Source organism: Myxine glutinosa, chromosome 3, assembly GCF_964187855.1.
Source record: "Myxine glutinosa chromosome 3, kmMyxGlut1.1, whole genome shotgun sequence".
NCBI lineage: Eukaryota > Metazoa > Chordata > Myxini > Myxiniformes > Myxinidae > Myxine > Myxine glutinosa.
Genome location: NC_136263.1, coordinates 158,258,567 through 158,274,001, shown reverse-complemented (window position 1 = coordinate 158,274,001; position 15,435 = coordinate 158,258,567). Strand labels below are relative to the sequence as shown.

General features: G+C 50.4%; 1 protein-coding gene across 1 annotated transcript in view; it reads right to left on the bottom strand.

Annotated features, from left to right (window-relative positions):
• LOC137423099 (venom phosphodiesterase CdcPDE) overlaps positions 1-11,252 on the bottom strand; it is a 134,212-nt gene extending 122,960 nt beyond the window's left edge. Inside the window, exon 1 of the mRNA XM_068109908.2 lies at positions 11,028-11,252. Within this exon, the coding sequence (XP_067966009.1) occupies positions 11,028-11,063 (36 nt within the window). The 5' untranslated portion in view covers positions 11,064-11,252. The remainder of the gene's footprint in view (positions 1-11,027) is intronic.
• Between the last annotated feature and the right edge of the window lie 4,183 nt (positions 11,253-15,435).

The following is a 15,435-nucleotide window of genomic DNA, read 5'->3' as shown; positions in this document are numbered from 1 at the left end:
AGATTCTGTGGGCGGATGAAACCAAGATTGAACTGTTTGGCTTCAATTCTAAGCGCCATGTCTAGAGGAAACCAGGAACCGCTCATCACCTGCCCAATACCATCCCAACGGTGAAGCATGGTGGTGGCAGCATCATGCTGTGGGGGGGTGTTTTTCAGCAGCAGGGACTGGGGGACTGGTCAGGGTTGAGGGAACAATGAATTGAGCAAAGTACAGAGATATCCTTAATGAAAACCTGAAACAGAGCGCTCAGGACCTCAGACTGGACCGAACCTTCACCTTCCAACAGGACAATGACCCTAAGCACACGGCCAAGACAACGCAGGAGTGGCTTTGAGACAGCTCTGTGAAGGTCCTTGAGTGGTCCAGCCAGAGCCCTGACTTGAACCCAATCGAACATCTCTGGAGAGACCTGAAAATGGCTGTCCACGGACGGTCCCCATCCAACCTGACAGAGCTTGAGAGGATCTGCAGAGAAGAATGGCAGAAAATCCCCAAATCCAGGTGTGCAAAGCTTGTCGCGTCATACCCAAGAAGACTCGAGGCTGTAATCACTGCCAAAGGAGCCAAAAGTACCGAGTTAAGGGTCTGAATACTTATGTTGATGTGATATTCAGTTTTTTCTTTTTAATAAATTTGCAAAACTTTCTAAAATCCTGTTTTCTCTTTGTCATTATGGGGTATTGAGTGTAGATTGATGAGGGAAAAAAATAATTTAAACGATTTCAGCATAAGGCTGAAACATAACAAAATGTGAAAAAAGTGAAGGGGTCTGAATACTTTCTGAATGCACTGTATATGAGTTGTGACAGGGTTTATGTTATAGTAAATGTGCAGAGAATTGCAACATATTAAGGAGTTGCGTTTGGCAACCCTCGTTCTTTGTTTTCTACTCCCCGATTACAGATAGCTTGTGACTTTGAATCTGCAACTGCTATTTTTGTGTCGTGTTAAGGAATGAATAATAAAAATTGAGTTGCGCATTTCCTGGATGAATGAATGAATGAATGATCGTTTTAAGGCCATTTTCCCCACTAGAGCGGGGGTTAGCTTTGCGGGCCCCATGACAATCATGGTTCCCTGTTTGAGGCAATGTTTTTATGGCCGGATGCCCTTCCTGACGCCAACCCTTGGTCGCCTCTTACAATGCGCACGGATACGGTGTAACTATTCTAAATCAGGGTACACACCGGGATCATTCATCCCAGCAAGCAAGATTTGCCGACCTCGGAAGGATGACAGGCTGAGTCAACCCCCCTGGCGTTAATTGAGCGATTGATCGGGATTCGAACCCACGATCCTAGGATCCCAAGCCAGCACCCTAACCGTTAAGCCAACACCAGGCTTAAAAATAAATGTGACTTAAAAATATATTTTGCGCAAATCCTCTTAATTACATGTAAACACTATTATGAACAAACTTCGAAAAATATTTGTAATCCTCACACTGCTTGTTGTGTTTCATTTGGAGCCGCAGGACAATAGCCATACCCATTTGATCGCGCCAAATACCAGGAGGGATTTTTAAACCTTCAATTATAGAAAATTATGCTCTGGTAGTACAGTAGTAAATCGTGATAAAAGTTCCAAACTACACCTTTACAATGTCGGGGGTGGGGGAGGGAAATGAGCACATGGTCAGGGAGGGGAGAGAGAGGAGAGAGGAATAGGGGGAAATAGGGGGAAGTAGGGGTGGTGTGGGGAAGGACATGAGAGAAAGCAGAGGAGCAAGGGAGATGGGAGGAGAGGAAGGGGAGGAGGAAGGGAGATGGGAGGAGAGGAAGGGGAGGAGGAAGGGAAATGGGAGGAGAGGAAAGGGAGGAGGAAGGGAAATGGGAGGAGTGAAAGGGGAGGAGGAAGGGAAATGGGAGGAGTGGAAGGGGAGGAGGAAGGGAAATGGGAGGAGAGGAAGGGGAGGAGGAAGGGGGATGGGAGGAGAGGAAGGGGAGGAGGAGAGATGGGAGGAGAGGAAGGGGAGGAGGAAGGGGAGGAGGGGAGATGGGAGGAGAGGAAGGGGAGGAGGAAGGCAAATGGGAGGAGATGAAGAGAAGGAGGAAGGGAGATGGGAGGCGAGGAAGGGGAGGAGGAAGGGGAGGAGGAAGGGAAATGGAAGGAGAAGAAGGAAAGGAGGAAGGGAGATGGGGGTAGAGGAAGGGAGATGGGAGGAGAGGAAGGGGAGGAGGACAGGAAATGGGAGGAGAGGATGGGGAGGAGAAAGAGAGATTGGAGGAGTGGAAAGAGAAGGAGGATGGGAGAAGAGGAAGGGGAGGAGGAAGGGAGATGGGAAGAGTGGAAAGAGGAGGAGGCAGGGAATGGGAGGAGAGGAAGGAGAGGAGGAAGGGAGATTAGAGTAGAGAAAGGGGAGGAGAAAGGGATATGGGAGGAGAGGAAGGGGAAGAGGGGAGATGGGAGGAGAGGAAGAGGAGGTGGAAGGGGGATGGGAGGAGAGGAAGGAGAGGAGGAAGAGAGATGAAGGGGAGGAGGAAAGAGGGGAGGAGGAGAAGGGGAGGAGGAGAAGGGGAGGAGGAGGAGGAGGAGGGGAAGAGGAGGTGGAAGGATGGGAAGAGAGGAAGGGAGGAGGAGGAGGGGAGATGGGTGAAGAAGACGACAGTGAGTGGCGAAGGAGAAGAAGTGGAGGAGGTGGGCAGATGGGAGGAGAGAAAGGGGAGGAGAAAGGGGAATGGGAGGAGAGGAGATGGGAGAAGAAGACGGGGATGGGTGAAGAAGAGGAAGTGGTGGATATGGGGAGATACGAGGAGAGGAAGGGAAGGAGGAACGTGGATGGAAGGAGGTGTGCTAAAAACAAGAAGTCATATTTGCATAAGTAAAAATAGATTGCTCTTTTACAACAGGAAAAATACCCTCTCCACATCACTCATCCCCAAAATATGCATATATATAAACATATAACATGTAGAAGACATGTTTAAAAAACATCCAAAAACATTGTCCGGGATGCCTAAAATTGATCGACATTGAAGATATCGACTAACGATAAACCCCCAAGATACTTTGATTTTTGAACTTGTTCTTTGGTTAGTATGTTAACATGTTAACTGAATATATGCTCAATAAGGGTAAAGATTAGTATGAAATCACGTGGTGAAAACAAACGTTTAAACAGTAAAATGTATATGTCGATAGAAAGTAACACAATCAAAATGTGTAAACGTACTCTGTGTACATTCCGGTCTTGGTCAACATTAAACCTATATATATATATTGTTGCGAATATGGAATTTGGCCTCCATATCCGCTTGTAAATATTCCCCTATTTTCTCCAATACTCCCCAACTTTCCCCAATCCCCCATTCCCTAGTCCCATTGCATGTAAATAACAATCAGTAGAGCCGACCTTCCCCTTATTCCCCCATTAAATGTCGTGCCCAGGTCCACCGCACCACACGTAGACAACTTTCGGACATCTTCCTAGTTATTCTTATTCTATGTCAGTTAAGGCCTCGTCTCCATTAATTATGACTCTTCGTTGCACCAGAATGTGATTATATGGCATCAGTAGTGAGTTTAGGACCTTTCCCATACCTCCTTCCATCTTCCTCCCCAACAATTACAACAACAACAGAGGAGATGGCGGCGGAGCGGGGGAGGATGCGTCCTCACACCGGCTCGATTAGCTCCAGACCATGCGCTCCACGGGGTTACCACGAAGGGGCTCCTTGTCAGCTCCTCATCAAGGGCGGAGCCTGGTAAACCCCCCGCACGCACCCAATGAGAAGCAACGTGCCGATTCCACGAGGCGGAGCTAACGAGCCGAGGGCGTGTCACTCCCCGCCGGATATACGCGGCCCCGCGCCGGATGTGACGTCAGATGCGCCTCAGCTTGGAGACTGGAGAGAGAAGCCACCGCCACCCCCAGCGCGACGATACCTCCCCGCATCTCTGGACCGGACCGAGTCGATTCTGCCTTGAGCCAAGAGTGCACCTTGAGCCATCGACTGCCTGCCTTTCCTTGCCATCAATCCCCGTGTGAGTCAGCATTTTGTCCCGTTTATCTGTCGTCTGTCCGGGGTTAATATAAGAGTGTGTCTAAGTGCTTGTCTTCCTATGTTTCCCTCTTGTCCCTGTAATCTAACCTTCCGCCTTAATATAACCTCCTCCGGAGGTCTTGAGAACTGAACCCCTGGTGTCGTATTGTGTTATTGTGATCCAGCCAGGTGTCTTCTTTTTCCTTCATTGGTCTAGCATAGCGCGATTAGTCAACGTTCGGGCACAATCGGGTAACTTGTGCAGACGTGGTCATACCATAAAACCGCTCGGTAAATAACATCCAAGCCACGTCTGTAACAATTGGTGTCGGGAGTGAGATTCGAGGCCCGACCAAATTTTGAAGAAAAAAAAAAAACGAATAGAGGAAAAAAAAAAAAAAAAAAATTTGGTCAAAATTTGGAGCGGCCGAAATTTGTTTTGTTTTACGAAACTCGAATTTTGCAAGTCGCGCTATGGCGGATCAAGACGGCTGGGGTCCGGTAGGGGAGAGTGAAGCAGGGTCGGTCCAGGACCAAATTGAGGGACATGAGGGACATGAGGAGAGCGAAGCAGCGAGGGTAGCAAACGCACAAAATGGCGCCTCGCTGGTCACCGCGCCCGCGACCGTAGCAGCGCCGCCGATGGATTGGGGCCTATTTATGGAACAAATAAAGGCGCTCATGGTCCAGACAAGTGAAGACCTGAGGAATGACTTGGGAAACCAAATGGGGGTAATGGGAAACCAAATGGGGGTAATGAGGGACGAAGCGAGGGGTACCGGTGAGAAGTTAGACAATAACTTTGAGGAGTTAGACAAGAAAATTGGGAAGTTAGACAATAATTTTGAGGGGTTAGACAACGGGATAAAAGAAGTGAAAAATGGGTTAATGGGGGTAGAAAATAGAATGGCTGCCCAGGAGAATCAGATAGAGGGAGTGAAAAATGGGTTAGAGGGGTTAGAAAACAGTATGGAAGGCAAATTGAGGGACATGAGGGACCAAGCGGAAAGGGAAGTTAAACAAATGGAGCAGCAGATAGAGGGGGTCAGAATGGGGGTAGAAACCAAACTGGATGCTCACAGGGAGGAAATGGAGCAGATGAGGGTGGCATCTGGGCAGGAGATGCAAGTGATGGGAGAGGAGATCAGAAGAGGAGTGAGTGAGGAGGTCGGAGGAGTGCGCGAGGAGGTGAGGCACTGTGAGGAGCACATGGAAAAGGAGGTGAGAAAGGCGACTGTAAAGTTACAAGGGGGCATAGAGGACCTGACGCAAGAGGTGGAGCAGCTGACGGTGGGACAGACGGAGTTAGTGGAGCAGGTTCAAAGGAACACTGCGGTATTAGGAGGTTTAAAGGCGACACAGAAAGAACTCAAAGATGACTTGGTAGCGACGAAGAGGGAATGTCAGATGGTACGTGAGGGACTGACAACGAGGTTGGACGAGGTGATAGAGGTAATGGAGACGAAGGACCGGCAGGTGAGGACGCACATGGAAACGGTCAAGGTAGCCTTGGAGGACGAGCTTGAGGAGACATACCGGGGAATAAAAGAGGTGAGGCACAAATTAGAAGAAGTGGAAGAAGGGGTGAGCGAAATTAAGAAGCGACGGAGAGGGGATAACAAAGAGATAAAAGAGGAGATGAAAGAATTGGTCCAAAGTCTGTGTTTGGATCGTGATGATGTGCTCATTAACCGGATGAGGGATTCGCAGGTGATGGAGGAGAAGCGAAGAGGAAGAGGACCCGGTGTAAGTGGTGACCAATATGGTCGTGCGTATGATGCGCCAGGGGATTTAAGAAGCTTGGGGGTCGAGATAGACCCGGGTGTTCGTGAGAGGCCGTGGGTGAAGTGTGCGACAGGTCTGGTGTGCGAAAGAGGAGGTGTGCGAGAAAGTCCGACTCTGGGGTGTATGAGGAAAGAGTGCGCTGTCAGAAGTAAGGAAGAGTGTCCACCTGTGGTGAGTGTTACAGAGGGTGTAACGGGAGAGTGTGCGCGAGAAAGGTGTGTGACGGACAGGTGCATGAGGAAAGAGTGCGCTGTCAGAAGTAAGGAAGAGTGTCCACCTGTGGTGAGTGTTACAGAGGGTGTGACGGGAGAGTGTGCGCAGGAGTGTGCGCGAGAAAGGTGTGTGACGGACAGGTGCATGAGGAAAGAGTGCGCTGTCAAAGGCAAGGAAGAATGCACACCTGTGGTAAGTGTTGCAGAGGGTGTGACGGGAGAGTGTGCGCGAGAAAGGTGTGTGACGGGCAGGTGCATGGGGAAAGAGTGCGCTGTCAAGAGTAAGGGTGAGTGCGCTGTCAGGAATGGAGGTGAAAGTAGTGGGAGTGACATGGAGCGTGAGTTAGTTGTGACAGGTGAGCGAGGATGTACACCTGGGATGGAAGGATGCACACCTGGAATGGTAGAGCGTGAGTGGGAATGCACGCTGGAGTTGGTGGTGAGGCACGTGGTTGGGTGTGCGAATGAGAGCACACCTGTGATTGTCACAGAGGAGGTGACCGAGGAGGGGGCGCGAAGAGGTGTATTGGTGAGGTGTGCGAGCAACGAATGTGTGCCAAAGTGTTCGGTGGTCAGGTGTGTGACCAAGGCTGTGAGTGGAATGGGTGTACCTGGGTGTGTAAGGAAGGGTACGAGGAGCATGGGCACAGCTGGATGTGTGAGCAAGGAACGGGCTGCGGGGTGTAAGCGTCCAGGTGAAGCATCGACGTTACACGGGTTAGAGGTTAGAGCGACTTTTAGCCGAAGCAGGCCCTCGGTGCGTGCCGGGCCTCGCTTTGAACGGCCGCGTCCAGGCTCCACTAGGCGGAGCTGGCAGCCCGATAGGAAGGGTCGTTATGGCGACCACGTTTTGTTGAGACGTGCCGGCAGGTCGAGATCGGGACATTGGATGGCTCCACGCCGAGGTGGTGCGTGGGATCTCGGCCCGGGTAAGCCCCCGTCCCTGCCCCGAATGCCGGACGCATCCAGCCGCTGGCACAAAACAACCAGCATCCATTGCTTGGCTTTACGAAGCCGGGCTTTGGACAGGGATTGGCGCACCGAGAGGTATTAGTGAGTCGACTGGGTGATGAGGTTAGTGTTTTGGACCCAAAATTAGAGAAAAACAAAATTTGATGATTGGCAAAGGATTGGCAGTGGTGATTGGCAGATGATGGGCAGTGATTGGCAAATTTTTGATTTGTTGAAATTTGATGTGCAAAATTGGTAGTGAGAGACCCCCGATGTGGTGGGATGGCAAATCCACCATCCCTCACAGGGGGGGGCAAAGGAGCACTAGGTTTATGGGGTGTATGGCAGTGAAAACTAGCCCGGGTGGGTTAGGATATTGTGTGTAGGGATCTAGAGAAGATGACATTAGGTAACGTTAAGGTTAGTTAGTGACTGATACCTGTAGTGGGGACGCAGGTAGATTAGTGTGGATTATAATGACGAGGGAGCGCAATAGTTAAAGGGACGACTGGGAAGCGCAAGTTTCAGAAGGGAGTAGTTAGCTGAGATGATGCCGTGTGTGTGAGAATTGAACAGGTGTGATTGCACAGGTGTGCAACTGGACAGGTGTGTGGAGCAGTGTATGAGTAGTGAGTGTTGTGGATCAGCGCGAATGCGCTTGGGGAGAGAAGGGTGCAGGTGGCACCAGGTGTGAGAGCACAGGTGTGCAAGTACAGGTGTGTGGAGAGAGTTGGAGTAAGTGGTACGGAGTGGTGTGCATGGTGCGAAGGTGTGAATGGGGGAAGAGTGGACCCCCATCACGGATACCCGGGGCGGGTAGTGTAAGTGTTAGGTAGAGGGTGCAGGTAAATTGTGGTTGGATATTGGCATTTGTGGTGCGGTTGCAGAATGGTGTTGTGAATGGGTGCATTAGTGTTGTGGAAATGGCTGGGCGTGTAGCCTGTTAGTGTGTGTAGTTGGTTGGGCACTCCACCACTGTGAGGATGTCGGCCAGGTGAGGCCGCAGGTGGGCTCTGGGAGCCGGTAGTTGTGAGTGGGTGCCTGAGGATCCCGGGTGTGGATCGGGCAGCCCAGTGCCAGAGAGGGCACCGAGTGGGGAGAGTGCCAGAGGGCCTTCCCCAGGTAGTTAGGTTAGGGCAAGGAGCAGGTAAGCTCGGAGGCAACTGCAGTGGTGGAGGTGTGCAGGTGGGTAGACCCACTGGGAGAGGTACACGCCGCAGCCCAGAAATTGTGCGAGGGCACCGGGAGATGAATCGGGGGAGTGAGACCCCAAATTGAAGAGCACCACAGGTTGGCCAATGGGAATTGGTTTTTAGAACCCATAGTGTAAGAGGGCCAATGGTTTGGCCGGAGGAAGACCCCGGGTAGTGTAAAGTTGTTAAAGTCATTTAGGAAATAGTTAGGATTGATGAACCTGTCGCACCATACGCAGCCACTTACCTGTGGTGATGATGATGACTCCACACCTGTGTTTTCTTTGTTTTGTTGCAGGAGATGAATCGCTGTGTGGATTTGTGAGACGCATCACGACGTGGATGAGACATTGGAGTGATTCCATCTCTCCCTCCCTAGGAGGGACTGATGATGAATTGGTGATGGCAAATTATGATGTTGAGTTGGAGATGGCAAATTTTGATGAGAGTTGAAAATGGCAAATTTGATTGGTTAGGAGGGAGAGAAGACGAATTTGGTATATGGGAGGAACGGGGAAGACAGTAGGGATGTTTGTTGATTTGTAAAGTAGATGTTTATGGGTAGTGTTGTGTTGTGTGGATACAGTAAGGGGTAAGGGAGGGGCCATGTAGGTTACCTGGTGGGGGGGGGGGGGCGTACGATAGGAACGTACCTGTCTCACCTGGTTCCCATGTGCCCCCAGTGTGCATCACCTTACATTGCGTGCACTTTTGCGCCCTTACCACCTTACTCACTTGTTTCTTCTTTTGTCTCCCACCTCCGAGGATCTGGCTTTGGGGTAGAGAGAAAGGAGAGAGAGGTGCTGGCTGCGCAGTTGTGGGCCTGCACTTTCGCTGTTTGCTGCCGGGATCGATACACCATATGGACCGCAATGTTTGTGGCCACCCACAATGGACCGCAGTTCGTTTGCGGCCAAGCACCACCCGGGGATGGACCTATGGATCAACGTGGCACCTATGCCATAAAGGTGAACCACTGTTAATTAACACCACTGAAGGCCACACGAAGAGCAAGAGACACCTGCAGGGTTAGGGGTTGTCGAGTTTATTTTTATTCCAATGAACAATGGTGACTGCACCGATTGGCGGTGGGGTGGTGCTTTTGATGCTGGGACAGGGTGCTCTGCACGTTATTAAAGGCCGTCGGCCACAGAGCACTCGTGGGTTGGTGTATCGATGTTGGCAAGCGCGCTCTCTCTATGCATAACATCTGCATGTGTTCCTCCAAAAACAGGTCCTGGATCGTAGTGTAAATAGCAGCGTAGTCGTGTAAATAATGCTCCCTACCGGCTGTATGTGTAGTTTGCGAATTCTTTCCGGATTCGGTTATCCTGTGGGTGTGTTTCTGTGAGGAGAAGGGTGCAACGTCGCAGGGGGACATATTTACTCATTTGTGAATATCTGTAAAACTGTCGCACTCAGGGTAGAGTTAATAGTAGAGGGAACTACATTGCGTGCCACACTAAAGTAGGTAAAAATTTATCGGGTCGGGACGCCCCGAGGGTAGAGAAGGGTGCAATGTTGCGAATATGGAATTTGGCCTCCATATCCGCTTGTAAATATTCCCCTATTTTCTCCAATACTCCCCAACTTTCCCCAATCCCCCATTCCCTAGTCCCATTGCATGTAAATAACAATCAGTAGAGCCGACCTTCCCCTTATTCCCCCATTAAATGTCGTGCCCAGGTCCACCGCACCACACGTAGACAACTTTCGGACATCTTCCTAGTTATTCTTATTCTATGTCAGTTAAGGCCTCGTCTCCATTAATTATGACTCTTCGTTGCACCAGAATGTGATTATATGGCATCAGTAGTGAGTTTAGGACCTTTCCCATACCTCCTTCCATCTTCCTCCCCAACAATTACAACAACAACAGAGGAGATGGCGGCGGAGCGGGGGAGGATGCGTCCTCACACCGGCTCGATTAGCTCCAGACCATGCGCTCCACGGGGTTACCACGAAGGGGCTCCTTGTCAGCTCCTCATCAAGGGCGGAGCCTGGTAAACCCCCCGCACGCACCCAATGAGAAGCAACGTGCCGATTCCACGAGGCGGAGCTAACGAGCCGAGGGCGTGTCACTCCCCGCCGGATATACGCGGCCCCGCGCCGGATGTGACGTCAGATGCGCCTCAGCTTGGAGACTGGAGAGAGAAGCCACCGCCACCCCCAGCGCGACGATACCTCCCCGCATCTCTGGACCGGACCGAGTCGATTCTGCCTTGAGCCAAGAGTGCACCTTGAGCCATCGACTGCCTGCCTTTCCTTGCCATCAATCCCCGTGTGAGTCAGCATTTTGTCCCGTTTATCTGTCGTCTGTCCGGGGTTAATATAAGAGTGTGTCTAAGTGCTTGTCTTCCTATGTTTCCCTCTTGTCCCTGTAATCTAACCTTCCGCCTTAATATAACCTCCTCCGGAGGTCTTGAGAACTGAACCCCTGGTGTCGTATTGTGTTATTGTGATCCAGCCAGGTGTCTTCTTTTTCCTTCATTGGTCTAGCATAGCGCGATTAGTCAACGTTCGGGCACAATCGGGTAACTTGTGCAGACGTGGTCATACCATAAAACCGCTCGGTAAATAACATCCAAGCCACGTCTGTAACAATATATAGGTGTACCCCTGGGTATACCCATTCTGTATGGATGGGCATACCCAGCTCCAGGGGTATACATCTATCTGGGGTTAAAACATATGCTATGTGCTGCTTACTTGCTTAACACTGAGCATTTGAAAGGATAGAGCACAATCAAATAACGTTGGGAAGGCAACGGCAAACCACCCAGTACAACTCTTGCCAAGAAACTGCTTCGACCGCACAAGCAAACGCTCTGTAAAGAGTATGGTATGTGGTATGTCAGATCAAAAATAGACTAAACGTCTTTCGCATTCGAATAACTCACAACGATGATGGTAGATTTTGAGAACTTGTTCGGCATTTTCTTTGAGTATCACAATAGCAGGTGAGGAAGCTAAAGATTTAGCACTTCCCACCACGAAAGCTATTACCCTTCCCTCCAAGTTAGGAACTACACCAGTCGCTCTCACTTCTCAGAATTGAGGCTGTTTGAGTGTTTGGTGGATTTACTGCTGCAAGTTCAATGACTCACTATTCCCGCCTCCACCCTAATCACGTGACCATCCCTCATGACTCATTACCATAACCACCCCCATTGATCCATTCACATCATCTCGTATAAACTTCATCATCAATTCAATGTCGATGATGTACTGTAGTTATGAAAGTGTTCAAGAATAAACTTGTTCTTTGGAATGACTTTCCAACCGGTTCTCTTCCCACCAATAATAATAATAATAATGCATTTATTTTATATAGCGCTTTTCAGGAAGCCCAAAGACGCTTTGACAGAGTGCAAAACATAATGCATAGCAAAACATAAAAACAATTGCAAAAAAAGCAGAATCAATAGGGAAATATTCAAAGCACAAAGGAGGGAGAAGGAGAGGAGATAGTCAGGGGTTAGATGCTGTGGGTTAAATGTTGAATGCAGTGTTGAACAGGTGGGTCTTGAGTGATGTTTTGAATGTGGTGAGTGAGGAGGAGTCTCTGATGGTGTGAGGTAGCGAGTTCCAGAGGGTGGGAGCAGCGATGGAGAAGGCCCTGTCCCCCCAGGATCTAAATTTGGTCCGGATGGGGGGGGGGTCAGGAGGTTGGTACCAGCAGAGCGGAGGTTGCGGGTGGGAGTGTGTCTGGAGAGGAGGTCAGCCAGGTAGGATGGGGCCAGGTTATGGAGGGCTTTGTAGGTCAAGAGGAGGATTTTGTACTGGATTCTCTGGGAGATGGGGAGCCAGTGAAGCTTGTAAAGGACGGGGGTGATGTGGTCACGGGTCCGGGAATGGGTGAGTAGACGGGCAGCGGAGTTCTGAATATATTGGAGTTTATTGGTGATTGTTGAGGGTGAACCATAAAGGAGGCTATTGCAGTAGTCCAGACGGGAAGTGATGAAGGCGTGGATGAGGGTTTCTGCAGCCACGGAGGAGAGGGATGGACGGAGACGGGCGATGTTTTTCAGGTGAAAGAAGGCTGTCTTTGTGATCTGTTTAGTGTATTTGTCGAAGGAGAGGGTTTGGTCAAAGATGATGCCAAGATTCCGGATGTGAGGGGAGGTGGATACTGGGAAACCGTCGATGTTGAGGGCAAAGTTATGGGTGGACTTGGTGAGCGTTTTTGGGCCAATGATGATTATTTCAGATTTATCACAGTTAAGTTTGAGGAAGTTGATTTGAAGCCAGGATTTTATTTCAGTGATGCAGTTTGTCAGGATAGAGTGGGTGGCGGTGGAGATGGACTTGGTGGAGATGAAAAGCTGGATGTCATCGGCGAAGCAGTGGAATTGGAGACCATGACGGCGGATTAAGTGACCGAGGGGGGACAGGTAAAGGATGAAGAGGAGGGGGCCAAGAACTGAACCTTGGGGGACACCTTGGGGGAGGGGAGCAGTAGGGGATTTGCAGTTATTGATGGAGATGAACTGACGTCTGTCAGAGAGGTATGATTTAATCCAAGAGAGGGCAGTGCCGGTAATGTTAAAGGTGGTTTCAAGTCGGGTGAGGAGGATGGTGTGATCGATGGTGTCAAAGGCGGCGCTGAGGTCGAGGAGGATGAGAATGTTGAGGTTGCCAGCGTCAGAGGAGAGGAGAAGGTCGTTGGTGATTTTGAGGAGAGCAGTTTCAGTACTGTGGTTGGAGCGGAATCCGGATTGGAATGTTTCATACAGGTTATTGGCAGAGAGGTGATGTTTGAGTTGAGTGGCTACAGCGCGTTCCAAAACCTTTGACAGAAAGGGTAGGTTGGAGATGGGTCTGAAGTTATTTAGGGTGTCAGGGTTTAGTCCAGGTTTTTTCAGAATGGGGGTAACAGCAGCAATTTTGAGGGATGGTGGGACGATGCCTGTAGACAGGGAGGAGTTTATTGTTGCAATGATAAGTGGAGAGAGAGCAGGAAGGGAGGCCTTGACAAAGCTGGAGGAGATGGGGTCAAGAGTGCAGGTGGCAGTTTTCATTCCGATGAGGAGTTCAGAGAGGTCAGTAGGGGAGACTGGGGAGAATTGAGACAGGGGATGGCAGGATAAGGGGGGGCAGGTGGTTTGAGGGGGAGCGGGTGCGGCGGTGGTCAAGCTGTTGTAGATGTTTTCAATTTTGCGTTGGAAGAATGAAAGGAAGGAGATGCAGTTGTCTATTGTGAATGACTGGGTGGTGGTGTTCAGGGGGCTGAGGAGTTTGTTTATTGTAGAGAAGAGTGCTTTTGGGTTTCCGGAGCCAGAGTGGATAATTTGAGAGTAGTAGGCGGAGCGGGCGCGGGAGAGGGCATCTTTATAGTGTTGTATGTGGTCTTTGTAGGCCTGGGAGTGAACTGTGAGACCTGTTTTATTGCGGAGTCTTTCAAGTTGGCGAGCACGAGTTTTCATCAGGCGGAGTTCAGGGGTAAACCAGGGAGCAGAATGGGTGAAAGAAACTGTTTTGGTTTTTATAGGCACAAGTTGGTCAAGGCAAGAGGAGAGAGTGTGGTTGTAGTAGTCAGTGAGGTCAGAAGGGGTGTGGAGGTCAACGAAGGGAGAAGTGGACATTTTTTCAGAGAGGGTCGATGAGAATGAGGTAGGTGAAAGAGCGTTTAGCTTACGGAAGTTGATAGTGCGATAATGCCTTGGTGCTGGGGTGGGGATGTTGATGGTCAGAGTGATGGCTAGGTGGTCAGAGAGAGTGAGGTCGGAGCCAGAGAGATGGTGCAAAATTAGTCCAGTAGAGCAGACAAGGTCCAAAATGTGACCACGGTTATGGGTAGGAAAGTTGACATGTTGAGTGAGGTTAAAGCAGGTGAGTAAATCAGTGAAGTCAGTGGTTAGCGTGGAGTCAGTGGAGTCCATGTGGATATTGAAATCACCAAGGAGGAGGATTGAGGGGGAGAGGGAACATAGCTGGGTCAGAAAGTAGGAGAAGTCAGACAGGAATGATGGGTGTGGTTTGGGAGGGCGGTAGACAACAGCCATGACTGACTGTGTGTGACCAGAGAGTTTAAAAGCCAGGTGTTCAAATGATGGAGCAGATGAGATGGAGATGAGGTTGGTCTTGATGTCTTGTCGGTGAATAACGGCAATTCCACCACCTCGGCCCTCCGAGCGTGGTTTATTGATGTAAGAATATCCATTGGGTGTGGTGAGGTTGAGCGTGTAGTAGTCCAGTGGTTGTTGCCAGGTCTCAGTGAGACAGAGAAAGTCCAGTTTATTTTCCAGGATGTAGTCGTTCAGGATGAGGCATTTGTTGTTGAGGGACCGGGTATTGAACAGGGTGAGCTTGATGTTGTTTTGTACGGCGGGTATGAATCCAGGTGATTTGGCCAGGGTTCGCAGACAGGAGGTGCGATTTTGTGCGTTGTTGTGACCAGGTGTGTTGGGACGATGAGTGGGAGTGCGCTGAGCCGACCAGAGGATGGGGATGGAGTGACCTGATTGTAAATAAACAAACTTACGACCGGAGCCACGGTGAATGTACCTGGGTCGACGCAGGAGTCCATTCGATTTGATTGCAGAGATGCATGATGGGGTGGAGCGGGTTTTAAGCAGGAGAAGCCTTGCGGCGGAGTACCGCAGAGCCATGCCAGCAGGAGCGAAGGGACGAGCACGAGGCCAAGGGTGAGGAGGCGAAACAATCGTCACAACCCACGGGAGTGGGCCCGAGGAAACAGCGAAGGAGCCGAGCAGGTGAAGCCAGGAGCAGAGCCGGGACCATGCAGAGGGCAGACAGGAGCGAAGAGACGAGCACGAGGCCAAGGTTGAGGAGGCAAAGCGGCAAATGCAGCGGCAAACGACCGCCGCTGCTAATCAAGATCACGGCGGCAAACCGCCACCACCGCCGCTGCAAACAATGGGCACAACCCACGAGAGTGAGCCCGAGGAAACAGCGAAGGAGCCGAGCAGGTGAAGCCAGGAGCAGCAGAGCAGAGCCGGAACCGTGCAGAGGGCAGACTCAATGGCCAAAATTCCGCCACGACCACCAGGAAAGCAAGATACGGACAACCAAGGCTTGTCATATCTTGTTCACAACTTTTTCATATATCCTGCGAAACAGGTGTATCATTTTTCGCCCTGTCACTCAATTGTGAAGAATCACTTAAAAAATTCTTGGATCCAGATCAGGATTCCTATCTTCACCAAAATCTAATCAATTCGTCCCTGTCACACACCCAACCTGCACATCACGTTTCATCCGATTCAGTCCACAACCCTATTGAGATATCATGCTCACAAAGCATGACTCCGAAGACCCTTTGGACCCCTAAGATTCCAAAGACCA